This window comes from Bufo gargarizans, chromosome 2 (genome assembly GCF_014858855.1).
Source record: "Bufo gargarizans isolate SCDJY-AF-19 chromosome 2, ASM1485885v1, whole genome shotgun sequence".
Lineage (NCBI taxonomy): Eukaryota > Metazoa > Chordata > Amphibia > Anura > Bufonidae > Bufo > Bufo gargarizans.
In genome coordinates this window covers 656,187,426-656,205,082 of record NC_058081.1, presented here as the reverse complement: position 1 = coordinate 656,205,082, position 17,657 = coordinate 656,187,426, and the positions used below count along the sequence as shown (strand labels likewise).

The 17,657-nt window shown below is 44.7% G+C and overlaps 1 protein-coding gene across 2 annotated transcripts in view; it reads right to left on the bottom strand.

Moving 5' to 3' along the window:
* Positions 1-17,657, bottom strand: part of PCSK7 (proprotein convertase subtilisin/kexin type 7) — a 69,785-nt gene that overhangs the window by 28,250 nt on the left and 23,878 nt on the right. Inside the window, exons 8-9 of one of the 2 annotated variants that reach the window (XM_044282249.1) lie at positions 13,341-13,441; positions 512-679 (exon numbers count right to left, since the gene is read on the bottom strand). In XM_044282249.1, coding sequence (XP_044138184.1) covers positions 512-679; positions 13,341-13,441 — 269 coding nt within the window. The remainder of the gene's footprint in view (positions 1-511; positions 680-13,340; positions 13,442-17,657) is intronic. The other variant, XM_044282250.1, reaches the window with a different exon arrangement.

The following is a 17,657-nucleotide window of genomic DNA, read 5'->3' as shown; positions in this document are numbered from 1 at the left end:
CACTCTGCTAAAGCAACACTTGAGTGGTATAAGGGGAAACATGTAAATGTGTTGGAATGGCCTAGTCACAGCCCAGATCTCAATCCAATAGAAAATCTGTGGTCAGACTTAAAGATTGCTGTTCACAAGTGCAAACCATCCAACGTGAAGGAGCTGGAGCAGTTTTGCAAGGAGGAATAAGCAAAAATCCCAGTGGTAAGATGTGGCAACTGCTCAGAGACTTATCTAAAGCGACTTGGAGCTGTGATTGCCGCAAAAGGTGGCTCTACAAAGTATTGACTTTAGGGGGGTGAATAGTTATGTACATTGACCTTTTCTGTTATTTTGTCCTATTTGTTGTTTGCTTCACAATAAAAAATAAAAAATAAAAAAAAAAATCTTCAAAGTTGTGGGCATATTCTATAAAATAAATGATGCAAATACTCAAACAATCCATGTTATTTCCAGGTTGTGAGGCATCAAAATACAAAAAAAAAGTCAAGGGGGGTATGTACACACAAAGGTACTGTACTTTTGTAGCTGTGAACACAATGATGTGCTGAACGTCCCTCCACATCAGACACGGCCGGACCTGCAGCATCAGAGCAATCATCCCAGCGGCTATAGGAGCGGCAGCAGAAGTTCCAGTATGGCCTTCTGTACATCCAGTTCCCTTTTGCAGATCCCAATCTGATGTCACCTAAGGAAAAGGGTAGAAAACTTGCGTGTTAAATATTTATCAAGCTATTCTGCATCACGTTCGGAATTGTTTTATGTATCACATCTTCAATGGTCGATGCAACCATCATGCTCCCAAACTTTGTAAGACTAAGTTCATACACCATGGATTTGATGAGGAAGTGCATATAATATATATATATATATATATATATATATATATATATATATATATATATACATATACACACACACACACACATATACATATATATATACATATATACACACACACAGTACAGACCAAAAATTTGGACACCTTCTCATTCAAAGAGTTTTCTTTATTTTCATGACTATGAAAATTGAAGATTCACACTGAAGGCATCAAAACTATGAATTAACACATGTGGAATTATATACATAACAAAAAAGTGTGAAACAACTGAAAATATGTCATATTCTAGGTTCTTCAAAGTAGCCACCTTTTGCTTTGATTACTGCTTTGCATTCTCTTGATGAGCTTCAAGAGGTAGTCACCTGAAATGGTCTTCCAACAATCTTGAAGGAGTTCCCAGAGATGCTTAGCACTTGTTGGCCCTTTTGCCTTCACTCTGCGGTCCAGCTCACCCCAAACCATCTCAATAGGGTTCAGGTCCGGTGACTGTGGAGGCCAGGTCATCTGGCGCAGCACCCCATCACTCTCCTTCATGGTCAAATAGCCCTTACACAGCCTGGAGGGGTGTTTGCGGTCATTGTCCTGTAGAAAAATAAATGATGGTCCAACTAAACGCAAACCGGATGGAATAGCATCCCGCTGCAAGATGCTGTGGTAGCCATGCTGGTTCAGTATGCCTTCAATTTTGAATAAATCCCCAACAGTGTCACCGGCAAAGCACCCCCACACCATCACACCTCCTCCTCCATGCTTCACAGTGTGAATCAGGCATGTAGAGTCCATCCGTTCACCTTTTCTGCGTCGCACAAAGACACGGTGGTTGGAACCAAAGATCTCAAATTTGGACTCATCAGACCAAAGCACAGATTTCCACTGGTCTAATGTCCATTCCTTGTGTTCTTTAGCCCAAACAAGTCTCTTCTGCTTGTTGCCTGTCCTTAGCAGTGGTTTCCTAGCAGATATTCTACCATGAAGGCCTGATTCACACAGTCTCCTCTTAACAGTTGTTCTAGAGATGTGTCTGCTGCTAGAACTCTGTGTGGCATTGACCTGGTCTCTAATCTGAGCTGCCGTTAACCTGCGATTTCTGAGGCTGGTGACTCGGATGAACTTATCCTCCGCAGCAGAGGTGACTCTTGGTCTTCCTTTCCTGGGGCGGTCCGCATGTGAGCCAGTTTCTTTGTAGTGCTTGATGGTTTTTGTGACTGCACTTGGGGACACTTTCAAAGTTTTCCCAATTTTTCGGACTGACTGACCTTCATTTCTTAAAGTAATGATGGCCGCTCGTTTTTCTTTACTTAGCTGCTTTTTTCTTGCCAGAATACAAATTCTAACAGTCTATTCAGTAGGACTATCAGCTGTGTATCCACCTGACTTCTCCTCAACGCAACTAATGGTCCCAACCCCATTTATAAGGCAAGAAATCCCACTTATTAAACCTGACAGGGCACACCTGTGAAGTGAAAAACCATTTCAGGTGACTACCTCTTGAAGCTCATCAAGAGAATGCCAAGAGTGTGCAAAGCGGTAATCAAAGCAAAAAGGTGGCTACTTTGAAGAACCTAGAATATGACATATTTTCAGTTGTTTCACACTTTTTTGTTAAGTATATAATTCCACATGTGTTAATTCATAGTTTTGATGCCTTCAGTGTGAATCTACAATTTTCATAGTCATGAAAATAAAGAAAACTCTTTGAATGAGAAGGTGTGTCCAAACTTACTGTGTGTATGTATGTATGTATGTATGTATGTATGCATGCATGTATCAAACACACGCATACATACACACACGCACCTGATTGAAATAAAGGTGTAATGGAAAGGAGGGCCGGATGCGGAGCTAGTAGAATGCTCAAAAAAACAGCTCCAGCAGGTACCGACAGAACGCGGCTCACAGCCCTCCTGGGCCCATAAATAGCGTCATAACACACCCCACAGTTACCCCACACACTCACCTCCTCATTATGGGCCACACCAAAAAAAAATATAAAAATAAAAAAATATGCAGTGCCAGCAAAGAGCGAGGTCTTTGTTCCGGCCTCTGGCAAAATACAAGATGGCGCGTCGGCAGCTCACATCACACAAGCGCTGAGATAGACGGCACGCGCTCAAAGCCTCCCTGCCCTCCTCAGTACACAGCTCCCCAGCCAGCAAACAGCAATTCCACTGTGACAGTGAGGATCAGTATTATAATAAAGAACACGCAGCCCCTGTAATGAGAGGTCCACCAGAATGCATACAAGAAGCACAGTCACAGCCTTCCCCCAGCAGAGGCATGAATAGTCCTCCAGTCACAGACTCTACACTAAGAAGCCTCTAATCTGATTTAAAGCAGTCAATACATAAAGATATCACCACTGCCTTCTCAGCATTGCAAAAAGATATAGCACAAATTAGGGACAGAACCTCCCATATTGAAAATAAAAATGGAGGAATTCACAACCGCACGCAATCAATTAGTGGATGCGCACAATGACGTAAATAAACTCAAGTCAGCGCATTTGGAAGACCGCTCAAGACGTACCAATCCGATTGTCACGGTCTTTGTTGTGCGCCGTGACACAATTGTCGTACATGCTTGTTGCCATGGGCAACGCGTTGTTGTCACATCATGTATGGGCTTTGCTCCCCTTTTCCTGGTTCCTCCCCTGTCTGGTGCTGGAGGGGTCACTTGGGTTTTATCACCTGTGGCTTCCAGGCTGGAGTCAGTTGTACTCCATCTTTTGTTGGTGCTGGAGCTTTGCTCCTTTCCTGGGTGTTTTATCTGCCCAGTCCGTGAGGGGCACCCAGTAGGACATACTGTCACGATAGGGAGTGGGGGAAACTCCCCCACCGTACAATGAGGAGCAGATGGGATAGCAACTAGGCCAGGAAACTTTGATAAGGGAGAAGGTCACCTCCTATTGCTTCCGTAAACCTCGCCCTGACTCCTCACCATATGAGCGGACCTGGATGGTAGGACGGCTCATACCCAGAAACCTCGAACCCTGAGTCGCCCCGATTATCAATCAAATAGAGAAAGGGCTGAGACGACCTGTTCATCCCAGACATGGATGAACAGGAGTCTCACCGACCAAGCTGCAAGGAAAGGGACAGGTAGTGCACAGCTACAGAATCGGCAGGTAAGAGCCCAGAAACAACATGCACTTACCTGCCGCAGGAACAACGACAACTGGAGCCCCATGCGGACAGGATGCATGGGGGCCCCCAGCAGAGCTGCACACTGACTTGTGGTTCCCCCTCCGGGGAACCCTGAGACCGCCTTCCGAAGGCACAACACACAGGGAACAAGTCTAGCAAACATGCTGGACTACAGACACCAACAGACCAGACATGTAACAACCACTAGACAAGACACAACCACCCATACATAAACATCACCAAACATATTCAAGGATAGTGAAGGGAAGGTAGACAACAAGATGACCTAGAAGACATCGGGGAGACATCGATGTCCCACTAGGTGGCCCTCAAGGACTGGGCAGATAAAACACCCAGGAAAGGAGCAAAGCTCCAGCACCAACAAAGGCTGGAGTACAACCAGACAGGAGAGGAACCAGGAGAAGGGGAGCAAAGCCCATACATTCTGCGACAACAACGGGTTGCCCATGCCAATGGCAACAAGCATGTATGGCAAATGTGTCACGGCGCACAACATGACAGATTTTTTTTGTAGCCCTCATCCCTTCAGCAGAACAAATAGATTTGCTTATAGACAGGGCGCATTTGGGAAGTTTGCGATCCCTCTCCTTAGCCGTCAGGTCCCCATGCTGTGGTGGCGGGGACCAGGAGGTTGCTATGGCAGCCCTAAGCCATTCCAGGGCCTTAGGGCCCGGAATGTACAGAGGCCTGAGACCCAGCAAACTATCAGTGTATTTTACATTACATCACAAAAAGCGTAATACCAAGCGATCAAAAAGTCATACGCACCCCAAAATCGTACCAAACAGTCATCTCATCCCGCAAAAAGTAAGAGCCTACCCAAGACAAAATCGCCCAAAAAATAAAAACTATGGCTCTCAGAATATGGAAACACTAAAACATGATTTTTTTTTTGTTTAAAAATGCTGTTATTGTGTAAAACGTAAACAAAAAAAAGTTGAGATTAGGTATCGCCGCGTCCGTAAACACCTGCTCTATAAAAATACCACATGAACCCCTCATGTGAACACTGTAAAAAAAAAATAAGAAAAAGTGTGTAAAAAAAGCCATCTTTTGCCAACTTACATCCCAAAAAGTGTAATACCAAGAGATCAAAAATTCATATGGACCCTAAAATAGTGCAAAACCATCATCTCATACCGAAAAAAATGAACCCCCTACATGAGCCAAAAAAAAAAAAAAAAAGAAGGCAAAAAAATGGCTTTCAGAATAGAGACAATTTTTTTTCTAAAAATGCTTTATTATATAAAACAACCAATCAATATTTGGTATTGTCTTGTCCGTAACAACCTGCTCTGTAAAAATACCACATGATCTAACCTGTGAGATGAACACTGTAAATAATACAAAAAAAAGTGCCAAAACAGCAATTTTATGTTACCTTGCCTCACAAAAAGTGTAATATAGAGCAACCAAAAATCATATGTACCCTAAACTAGTACCAACAATACTGTCACCTTATCCCGTAGTTTCCAAAGTGGGGTCATTTTTTGGAGTTTATACTCTAGGGGTGCATCAGGGGGTCTTCAAATGTTACATGGCAATTTAAAATTATCCCAGTGAAATATGCCTTCCAAAAACCATATGGCGCTCCTTTCCTTCTGTGCCCTGCCGTGTGCCCGTACACCAGTTTATGACCACATATGGGGTGTTTCTGTAAACGACAGAATCAGGGCAATAAATATTGAGTTTTGTTTGGCTGTTAACCCTTGCTTAGTTACTGGAAAAATGGATTAAAATGGAAAATCTGGCAAAAAGTGAAATTCTGAAATTGTATCTCCATTTTCCATTAATTCTTGTGGAACACCTAAAGGGTTAACAAAGTTTGTAAAATCAAATTTTGAATACCTTGAGGGGTGTAGTTTCTAAAATGGTGACATTTTTGGGTGGTTTCTATTATGTAAGCCCCATAGAGTGACTTCAGATCTGAACTGGTCCTTAAAAAGTGGGTTTTGGAAATATTCTGAAAAATTTCAAGATTTGCTTCTACACTTCTAAGTCTTCTAACGTCCCAAAAAAAGAAAAAGTCATTTACAAAATGATCCAAAAATGAGGCAGACATATGGGAAATGTAAAGTAATAACTATTTTAGGAGGTATCACCGCTTTAAAAGCAGAGAAATTGAGATTTTTAAAATTGCAAATTTATAAATAAAATTGAAATATTTTGATTCAAATTTACCACTGTCATGAAGTACAATATGTGACAAGAAAACAATTTCAGAATGGCCTGGATAAGTAAAAGAGTTTTAAAAGTTATCACCACAAAGTGACACTGGGCAGATTTGCAAAAAATGGCCTGGTCCTTAAGGTGAAAATGTCAAGGTCCTAAGGGGTTAAAGAAATAACGGACCAAGACGGAAGATACATTATTCTTGTATGCAACAAACATTTTTTTTACACTGTACAATATGCGGTAAAATTGACTTGTTATCTTCATTCTCCAGGTCAGTACGGTTACAACGATACCACACTTGTATAATTTTTCTTGCATTTTAATACTGAAAAAAAAAAAAAAAAATTATATATATATATATATATATATATATATATATATATATATATATATATATATTTTTTTTTTTTTTTTTTTTATTCTGACCCCTATAACTTTTTTGTAGTTGTGTGTACGGGGCTGTGTGAGGGCTCATTTTTTGCGGGGATGATCTGTTCTTTACAGGGATACCAATTTGACATGTGTGCGACTTTGATAACTTTTTATAAAACAAATTATTGGGTAGTTGAAGTGACAAAAAATAGCAAATTGGCTGTTTTATTTTTTTTCCATTACGCCATTTGCCGTATGCCATTAATATTGTATATTTTAATAGTATGGGCATCTTTGCACGCAGCGATGCCCATAATGTTTTTTATTTTTTTATTGTTTAAGTATTTGTATTTGAACTTTTAGTTAATTTTTTTTATATTTCTGTTTATTGATGGCTATATAGACATCATTGAAAACTTCATTTGCACTATACCAATACAAGGCTGCCACCTAGTGGCTTGTATTGGTATATTCATCTAATAGGCTCTGCCGGGGAACGCTGTTACCGGAGCGAAAGTGCACGACTTCCACTTCCGGACTGCGCAGATGCTGATCGCATATATGTGCCGCGGGTCTCCGCTATTTAAAATAGCAGAAACCCGGCGGCTATTGCGCCCGCTGCACGTGCGAGCGGGCCCCATGTTTGGGGACCGGACCTCCGCCGGAGGAGGTCATTAAAGGGTTAAAGGAGAAAATAAAAATGGAGCTAATAAGAAAAAAAATAAAAAAACATGAGCTCTCTTGGACAGGTAGAATTGCCTCAATTAAATGTTTATCTTGCCTCAGATCTTATACCTGTTCCGTAAATTACCGATATCCTTTACTATGAAAATATTAAAGGAACTGCAATCTATCATATCTAAATATATATGGCTAGACAAACACCCAAGAGTTCAAGCCGAAGTGCTATACTTGCCTCTCTCTAGAGGGGGATTCGGGTGCCCGTCTATTATAAGATATTATAGAGCCTGCATATTTGAGCAGCTTAGATTTCTATGGAAAGGTGAGGAGTAGGTTTGTCACGATACCAAAATTTTAATTAGATTTCAATACCATAAAAAAGTATTGCGATACTCGATACCACGTGAAAAAAATAAAACGCCCAAAAAGCCACATGCATTCCACATTTTATGGAACAAACTGCCCATAATAGAACAGTCCGATCCTATTTTTTGGGGGGAACAAGGTGACTAAAAACGGCAAATCGTGCGGTTTTTATTTTTTTTCTGTTACGGCGTTCAGCGCATAGGAGATATTTTTTAATACTTTAATAGTTCGCACTTTTTCAGGCGTGGCGATATGTAATAGGTTTATTTTTCTATTGTTTATATATTTTATATGTAAAATTGGGAAAGGGGGCGATTTAAACTTTTTGTTTTGGTGTTTTTTTTAGTTTTTTTTTTTAACTTTTTATTAACTATTAGCTAGAACCTGGGATCTTTTAATCCCTTGTCCTATTCACCCTAACCCTGGGTTCACACCTGAGCGTTTCTCAAACGCGCGTTTTAGTCGCGCGTTTTTTGTAATAGTAAACGCGCGTTTGACGCGCGTTTGTGTGATTGACTGCAGTGTCCTATGGCCACAAACGCGAGTCAAAACGCCCCAAAGAAGCTCAAGTACTTGATTATGCGTCGGGCGTTTTACAGCGCGATCGTACGCGCTGTAAAACGCCCAGGTGAGAACCATTCCCATAGGGAAGCATTGGTTTTCATGTGTTGAGCGTTTTACAGCGCGTTTGAACGCGCTGTAAAACGCTCAGGTGTGAACTTAGGGTAATAGATCTCTATTATGGTGAATAGGACCTCACACTGTCCCTGCTGCCCTGTGCTTTGTACACACAGCAGCAGGGAGCCGACTATGGACGGCTTCAATAGCTCCTGGCTGCCATGGTAACCGATCGGAGCCCCAGGATTACACTGCTGGGGCTCTGATCAGAGCTGCCACCAATGAATATAACTATTGGGGGGGGGGGGGGGCGCGGCACCTGTGGCCACCAATGATTATAATAGTTATATAATACTGGGGGGGTTGGGGGGGGCGCACTGCTCCACCAATGAATATATATTATATAAAAAAATGTAATTAATTACATTAATTTAAAGGGGTTCTGCACTTTCATTTAACTGATGATCTATCCTCTGGATAGATCAGCTTCTGATCGGCGGGGGCTGACATCCGGGACCCCTGCCGATCAGCTGTTTGAGAAGGCAGCGGAGCTTCAGCAGCTGGCCCAGTGACGTCACGACTAGTATGAACTAGCGTGGGCGTGGCTAAGCTCCATTCAAGTGAACAGAGCTTAGCCCCGCCCACGCTAGTTGATACTAGTCGTGACGTCAGTGGGCCGGCGGTAAACAGTGAGAAGGCTGCGGCGCTGCTGGAGCGCCGCTGCCTTCTCAAACAGCTGATCGGCGGGGGTCGCGGGGGTCCGACCCCCGCCGATCAGAAGCCGATGATCTATCCAGAGGATAGATCATCAGTTAAATGAAAGTGCAGAACCCCTTTAAGTGCAGGCAGCGGTATCACATACCCGGAACCTGCCCTCTATGACATGGCGTTGCGATCCTGTGTGCGGCACCTGAGGGGTTAATTGCCGGGATCGCAGCGCCCTGTCAGAGGGCGGGTGCCGGGTATGCGATACTGCCGGCGGCACCCGCTGCCTACACTTATATTAATGCGTTAATTATATTGATTGGTGGCGCAGTGGCCACAGTCCCTCCCCTCCTCTGCAGCACTAAACTCCCATTGGTGGCAGCGGCATAGGGGAGGGACTCCAGTGAGGAGAACAGGCTATGGATCTCAATTGAAAAGCATCTCATGGGAATATCCAATCCATCCTTATTATTCTACTTTCATTCAATGACAGAACAAAAGCATAAAATACACCTCTCACCTACAATTGATGCGGCTTTAGAATTATGGAACTTATTAACCACCAAACTGAAAATCATCAATGCGGATTTCTATAAGGCCCACCTAGAAGTATTAGAGAGGTGTATCTCAGATTTGGATCTCAGAACATGGGTTCACACTGGCATTAAATATATAGGGGACTTATTTGAAAATTCTGATTTATTACCCTTTAATATAATTAGCGATAAGTATGGTATACCCAATAAGGAAACTGCCTGATCCTTCTAAAATCTCTCATTTGCTACATAACCCTTCTCCTCATCTCAGGGCACTGTGCCCATCATATATCTATATGTTAGAAGCCATCGACGACCCCCTAGCCGTATATTGTCGTAAATGGGAAAAAGATCTGAAATGCTCTATTATTACAGATCAATGGCAGGCATCCTTCTCAATTACATCCAGTTTATTTAAGTGTATGAATCACCTAGAAGACTGAAGATACATTGTATATAGGTGGTATCTTACACCGTCTAGGCTAAATAATATATACCCCGATATATCGAATACATGTTGGAGGTGGCAGACCTGATTCATGTATGGTGGAACTGTAGAGCGAGTCAAGCTCCTTGGTTAGCCATCGATAACCTGCTGACCCAGGTGTGTGGAGTTACAATCTCTCTTAGTACTACAAGCTCTTTTGTCAGTAGACTTCCATTCCTTTCCATACGAGATCAGAACGGTGATCACTTACGTAATAATCGCTGTCTAATTAAAATTCGCTAGCTACTGGAAAAAAATAAAAATAAATATCGAATCCTCCTTCATGCACTGAAATCATAGGTATGATTAATAAGAATGGCTCATCGGAGAAACTAATAGCTTCTTCCATGAACAGAATACCCCAGTTCATTAAGGGTACTTTCACACTAGCGGTTTTCTTTTACGGCATAGAGTTTTGTCACAGGGGTTCTATACCGGAAAAGAACTGATCAGTTTTATCCCCATGCATTCTGAATGGAGAGTAATCCGTTCAGGATGCATCAGGATGTCTTCAGTTCAGTCGTTTTGACTGATCAGGCAAAAGAGAAAACCGCAGCATGCTACGGTTTTCTCTCCGGTGAAAAAAAACTGAAGACATGCCTGAACGCCGGATCCGGCATTTTTTCCCATAGGGATGTGCTAGCGCCGGATCCGGCGTTTAGAATACCGGATCCGTCGTTCCGTTATGCGCAGACTGAAAAAAAGGTGAAAAAAATAAATGCCGGATGACACCGGAACGACGGATCCGACATTTCAATGCATTTTTTCAACTGATCAGGCATTTTTAAGACTGATCAGGATCCTGATCAGTCTTCCTAATGCCATCAGTTAGCATACATTTTGCCTGATCCGGCAGGCAGTTCCCGTGACGGAACTGCTTGCCAGATCTCTCTGCCGCAAGTGTGAAAGTAGCCTAAGAAATGGAAAGCATGGCTTAATTTCTCCTTGAATAAAATCTCTCAACAATACGGAGATGTGTATGAACAAAGGTCGTCTATCTGTAAGAGCCAAACTCAGGCTTATGTCACCTACTTTTTATTTTCCCCTTTTTTTTTTTTTTTCTCTCGTTACTTATTGTTTCCTTCTTTTAGTCTTAAATGCCTTGGGATTATATTTCAGTCTCATATGAATAGGTTGTCTATTGACAATGTTTACATTGTCAGGTGTTCTGTATAGGATTTAATGACAGACAATGCAACTCTGTTTAAATATAAGACAACTTTATTGATTTATCAAAATCATTTAACAAATGTTAAAAATAAATAAGTCATCGTCTGATACATTCCCTATGGCCTAAGCCCACGCTGCCATTGGAGGCTCCATTAGATTTGGAGGCAAGAACAGCCCGAATATATCACAACTCTTGAAGCAAAATGTAAAAAGACATGTTGGAAGCGCACGTTGTCCATACAACTGCGCTGCTGTACGGGAAGGGGTTAAGCAGATGCCTGCACGGTCACCGCTGAATATTTACCTCCTAATATTTGCACAGGTCTGCTCATTCTTCCATGTCAGTCCCCACGATATTACACTTTGGTCAGGCAGTTCCAGTACGTGTGAAGTCAGTAAATATAACCAGCTTACGGTCCATATAGACTCCCATGAAGAACCCCAAAAAACACAATAGAAACTAAGGAAAGTACATACTACACACCGCTGCTTCTGCCACAGTCCAATAATACAGTCAATAATCTAATAGAGCAATGCTACAGCTTATTTTCCAGACCTCAAGGGGCCTTAAATGGGTTGTTCACCTTTTCTACAGACCCCCCCACCAGTGTAGCCAGACCAATGCTGCGATTTAATTTCCATCCAAAATTCCGTAACACTTGCCGGAATGCCGGATCCTGCATTTTTTCCCATTGACATGTATTAATGCCGGATCCGGCCCCGAGTGTTCCGGCAAAACGGATCCAGCATTGCAGTCATGCTCACACTACAAAAAATATAAATAAATGCCGGATCCGTTTTTCCGGATGACACCGGAGAGACGGTTCCAGCATTTCAATGCATTGGTCATACGGATCAGGATCCTGATCCGTCTGACAAATGCCATCAGTTGGCATACGTTTTGACGGATTCGGCAGGCAGTTTTGGCGACGGAACTGCCTGCCGGAATCCTCTGCCGCAAGTGTGAAAGTAGCCTCAAATGATTCTTTAGATTACAGAGTTGTGGAAAGCCAACATAGGTTTTATGGTTTTGGTCCAATGTACATTAAAAGTTAATTTAAGATTAAATAAATCACTTTTATAATTTTTGTTTGCAGACTTTTTTTAAAATCCTTCAAGGGATTATTTTATTCAAACTTTATTTTACACTTATAATATATTACGCTCAGTGTCTCTATGACATAGGACACAATGGTGTTGCCCTAACAACAGCATTACCTAAACAGACCTGGAGGTCTTTTTAGGATCCGGAGGGTGACTCAGATTGGGGAGCCTGACTGCAGTCCCTGGGCTTCCAGGTGACCCAGTCAAAGGGGGAAGCTTCTTTTAAATATGCTGTGGTCATGGAACATGGCAAGCAGAGTTAAAACTGCTGCGATTGGAGCTTCCTCCAATCCCAACATAGTCAGGAGCCTGGTCTAAGAACATAGTCAGGGGCCTGGTCTAAGAACCTCTTGTTCTTAGAGCACTCAGGGAAGCAATTGCTGCCCTCTTCTACTGCGATGCTGAAACCTGTTGCTATAGATTCAATACCTGCACCTTTCTACTGATGGTCAGGTCAATAAGAAGTTAAAAAGGTATTCCGGTTGTTAGAAGCTATCCCCTATCCCCTCAGGGTTGTACAGCTGGCATTGCCACCGATCACGTTAACAGGGGTCTGGGAACACTTTGCAGCCCCCGCTGAAGTGAACAGAGCGGCTGATTGCTCATGCCTGAACGGCCACTCCGCTTATTCCTTGGGGGTTGCGGGGCCCCCAATCTCGTGAGCGGTAGGGGTGCCAGAGGTAGTACCCCATGATCTAAGTTATCCCCTATCCTGTGGGCAAGACGCTATGAGATTTTGGACGACCACAACGCACTACATCAGTTGTCTGTGGAAATGTTCATAAGAGTCATCCCAATAGCAAGAGACTAAATGAGTGGTTGGTGGTCAGACAAAATCTGCCAATACACGTCTACTCTGAGCCAACCACAGATAAACTTTCCCAACCCCACAAATCAAATTTTTGGCAAACAGAAGTTTGCTTTTGGCCATTGTGTATGTATGACAGAATGGGCAATATTTTCATGGTCAGCGAAACTGGCTAATACTGGGCAACTTTATCTAATGTGTATGGGCATCATAACAACAGAGTATGGGAGGAAAATGGCATAAGATAGTTTTTGATGGCATCTGTAATCACACCACTCGGCACATTCATTTGCACTGGAATTAAAAGAAAGAAGCAACTTACGATACTTCTCATCTGTTTGTCTCCGCTGCTGAAGGTGACTGCCAGCATCGAGGCGCATTCCTCCGCATAGAAAGGCATTTTACCAGCTTCATTCACAGCACCTTCAAAATGAATATATCCATATACTGATTAATGTCAAAGACCCTTACTGTGAAAGCCAATGCACAGGGCTGGTTAAGGCCCTGATTTATCAGACCTACACTCCAGAATTCTGACGTAAAAAAAAAAAAAAAGAGTCACGAAAAACGAGATTTTTGTATAACTTACCAGTAAAATCTCTCTCTCGCTCTTCCTTGGGGGACACAGGAAACCTTGGGTATAGCTCAGCTCCCTAGGAGGCGTGACACTAAGTGAAAACTGTTAAGCCCCTCCTCCACAGCTATACCCTCAGCCTGGAGAGAGAGACTGACAGTTGCGTGTCCAAGTAGTGAGAAAAAGCAATGTCCAACAAGTGGAACCAACAAGCCAACGGGGTAAACCAAGTCCGGAAACAGTGTACAAAAAAAAAAACAATGAATGGGTGGGTGCTGTGTCCCCAAAGGAAGAGCGAGAAAGATTTTACTGGTAAGTTATACAAAAGTCTCGTTTTCTCCAGGGCTGTGGAGTCGGTAGATAAATGCTCCGACTCCGACTCCTCAGTTTTTTGTACTTCCGACTCCGACTCCCCGACTCCGACTCCTCTGTATTTAATATGCAAATGTATTTTATACATTCCTTGAAGGAAAGAAAGAAGTTCTTCTAAGCTCTTCTAGCACAGAGAGGTAGTTGGGCAGAAGCTGCTGCCTTCTCCTTTGTGTGCTGATCTTCTGCTGAAGACAGGGCAGTGGGAGGATCCAAGAAGGGACATTTATTTTAAAACATGATTTCCCTAGAAGAATCCCATAGTCATGTTTAAAGTTTAAGATAACATTCTGAGTTTACACGTTTTATAGCCTTAGCTGAATGACAGCAGTTTTTCCAATGGTTTACAGCAGGGATGTCAAACTCGTGGCCCTCCAGCTGTTGCAAAACTACAACTCCCATCATGCCTGGGCAAACTACAGCTATCAGGGAATGATAGGAGTTGTAGTTTTGCAACATCTGGAGGGCCATGAGTTTGACATCCATGGTTTACAGCTTCAGTCTTGAACTATTGACCCTCCATTCCCTTCACTTATACAAGTGTCTCTAGTCCTGCAAAACACATATTTACTTAATCCCTTATCAGTGAGAGGCTATGTTAACCATGGGCATTGTGTTCCCTGTAACATCAGAACACAACACAATGCAAAGTATATGTATTGCCACTCCTAATTGTGCATTGCGTACCATATAGTGAAGCATATGAAAAGCATGCTTCTTCACATCACTGAACGCGTTTGTTTTGCGGTTACGTGAGGCACTGCATGCATTGGCCTTTATTCTTACAGTAGAGAAGTCATTAATTATAACTGTTTATGAATTCGGACATTTAAACTTGCTTTTTTATTTTTTTATTCCAATTTAAATTTAGTAGGAGTCGGAGTCGGAGTCGGTTCATTTTTTGCCGACTCCGACTCCAGGTACCCAAAATTGACTCCGACTCCGACTCCGACTCCACAGCCCTGGTTTTCTCGCCCATTTTCCTTGGGGGACACAGAAGACCTTGGGTTGTCCAAGAGCAGTCCAAGAGGTGGGGGGGGGGGGGAGACCACAGCTCCAAGGCAAAGCACCCGAAGGCATCAAGGAACCGACGCCTGCGGCCCAAGGCAGCATCCGCCGAAGTCAGAGTATGCACCCTGTAGAACTTTGTAAGGCGTGCAAGGAAGACCGGTGGCCGCCTTGCACAATTGCGCGGCCGAAGCTCAATGTCTCCGGCCCAGGAGGCACCGACCGCACTGGTGGAATGAACGGTGACACCGAAGGCGGAACCCTGCCCTTGGTGCAGTGACCTCAGCAATAGCCAATCTGATGGAGGGGGAAAGCCACCCTGGAGGCCGTCAAACCTTTGCGCGTACCTCCTGGAACCACAAGAGTCCGAGCGTCGACGAGAGCCGGTGATCTCCAAGTAAAACTGCAAGGCCCGAACAACGTCCAAATCGGTGAAGTGTCCGTTCTCGGGTGGGAAGGGGAGGACGATGGCCTCGTTGAGTGAAAGGCAGATACCACCTTCAGAAGGAAGGAGGGACGGGATGAAGGACAGAAGGCTTGGAACAAGAAGGGCCGCCATTCAGACACCCGTCTGAGAGACACGATTGCTACAGAAACACAACCGTACAGGACAGAAGGAGTAGAGAGAACTTCTGTAACGGCTCCAAGGGAAAGCTTGGAGCGCCGAAAGCTCAGTATGTAGTTCCCAGGGCGGTACAGAGGAACCAATGAGCCACTTCGTGGAAGAAGGTCTTGACAAGCCCAAGGGGGGCCAGGGAACGCTGGAAGAGGATGGACAGCGCCGACACTTGACCCTTCAAGAAACAGAGTCCCAGGTCGGACTGGAGAAGGACAGAACCATGGGGAGAGAAAGGCAGAGTGGGGGAATGCCCAGCTTCCCACAGAACCCCAGGTAAGAACTCCAAGTCCGATAATAGATCCTGGACGAAGCACGGCCGGGAGCGAACACTAGCGTGCCCGCTGGAATCGCCTGGGCAAGCGGGAAAAAACCCAATGTGATCAGGCACAGACCAGTAACACGGGCAGAAAAGTCCGACAAAACTGGTCCCGTCGGCCCCCGAGCAACGTCGTCCCGTATCCACCCGGAGTGGGGGAGCAGAAGGGCAGACGGAAGTAACCGAAGGGGTCCTCCCAGCATCCGACAGATGCCAGGACAAGACAGGCTAAAGTCCATGTTGCCACCAGAGGAAGGGGTTCTACCTGCCCGGTGGGGGAGATCCAAGGACAATCTTGACCGAAGGGTAGTCCTCCCAAGTTACAGAGAAGGTAAGTCTACCGCAGGACCATCGCCTAGAATGGAAAACGCATTCTGCACCCAAGCGGGAGGACAGAACACGGTGGACCTGGTAAATGGGCGCACAGCTAGTACAGCCAGTGGGAACGAGGGAGACGGTACGAGGCCACAAAGAACACCGGAACCATCCAAGTGAACAACCATGCTCTCCCTAGAGGGGAGGGCAGTGAAGGAACAGCCTCTGAAGCCTGGCCAGGGCAGAAGCCACATCAGAGTGATATGCCCCAAGCGGGAGCCAAAACAGAGCCGGCGTGAAAAAGCAGAGGCCGGTATAACACCCTTCAACCGAAAGGAGGAGTGGGTAACAGGGTAGTCATAGTAGGACTCGCTACTCTGAGACGCCCGGCTCACCGCCTCGCAGAAAGCGAATACCCTGAAGAACCCAAAGTGGAGGTCCCCCGGACCTGGATAATCGAGCACCCAAGAGAAGTTTGGTGACTTTACTGAGGAGAGCGGCCCGAATCTGGTAGCAGAGCAGAACTGAAGCGCAGAGGTGCCAATAGGAATGACTCATACCACACTGTATCCGAAGAGGAGGAAATTGTAGAAGGTGAGGGAACCGCAGTCCCGCCAGAGCCAACGTAGAATTCGAGGGGCGCTGCAGAAAGCACTCTCGTCCATGTGACCGCTTGCACAGGGAAGCAATGCAGCGGGAGAACGAATGGGTACGCACGGTGGATAACGTGACAACGGAACCGCAATATACAATCCAAACCCGAGAATGAGTACCGCCTAGTTCGGTGCAGTAGAGAGCAAAGTAGAGCCCGTCCGGGTTAGGTGGAAGCAGAATGATCTCTTCAGAGAAGAGTGCAAGGCTTGCGGCAAGCATCGTATCCCAAGAGCAACAAGTATGTCGTAGGAGGAAGGGAGGCATACGTACGAGCAGCCCCGTAAGCAGTGAGAAGGCCAACCCACCTACGGGAGGAGAAGGCATACACGGCCGAAACAACACACAGAGCGCACAAGAATCTCCGCTCACTGCAAAATAGTCACTCAGCGAAGGGGGTCAGCCACAGAGTACCACAGTATCTACAGAAGTGCAAAGTGCAGCCTGGAAGGGAGTTATGCGCAAGACCAGTACGGCATGCGATGGAATGCAAGCAGTCCGCCCAGAAAGGGGGGAAATGTACCTGGCAAACACTGCAGTGGGCAAGAGTGCAAAGGCCCGCCCCAAAAGAGGGTGATGCCCAAGGCCAGTACCAACTTCAGAGAAGTAGGACATACCATATTCCGCCCAGTATCCAGTAGGAACGCAGGAGGTCCGCCTAGTGAAAGGGGGACATGCACAGGGTTATCCTAGCATTAAAGGGAACCTGTCACCGGGATTTTGTGTATAGAGCTGAGGACATGGGTTGCTAGATGGCCACTAGCACATCTGCAATACCCAGTCCCCT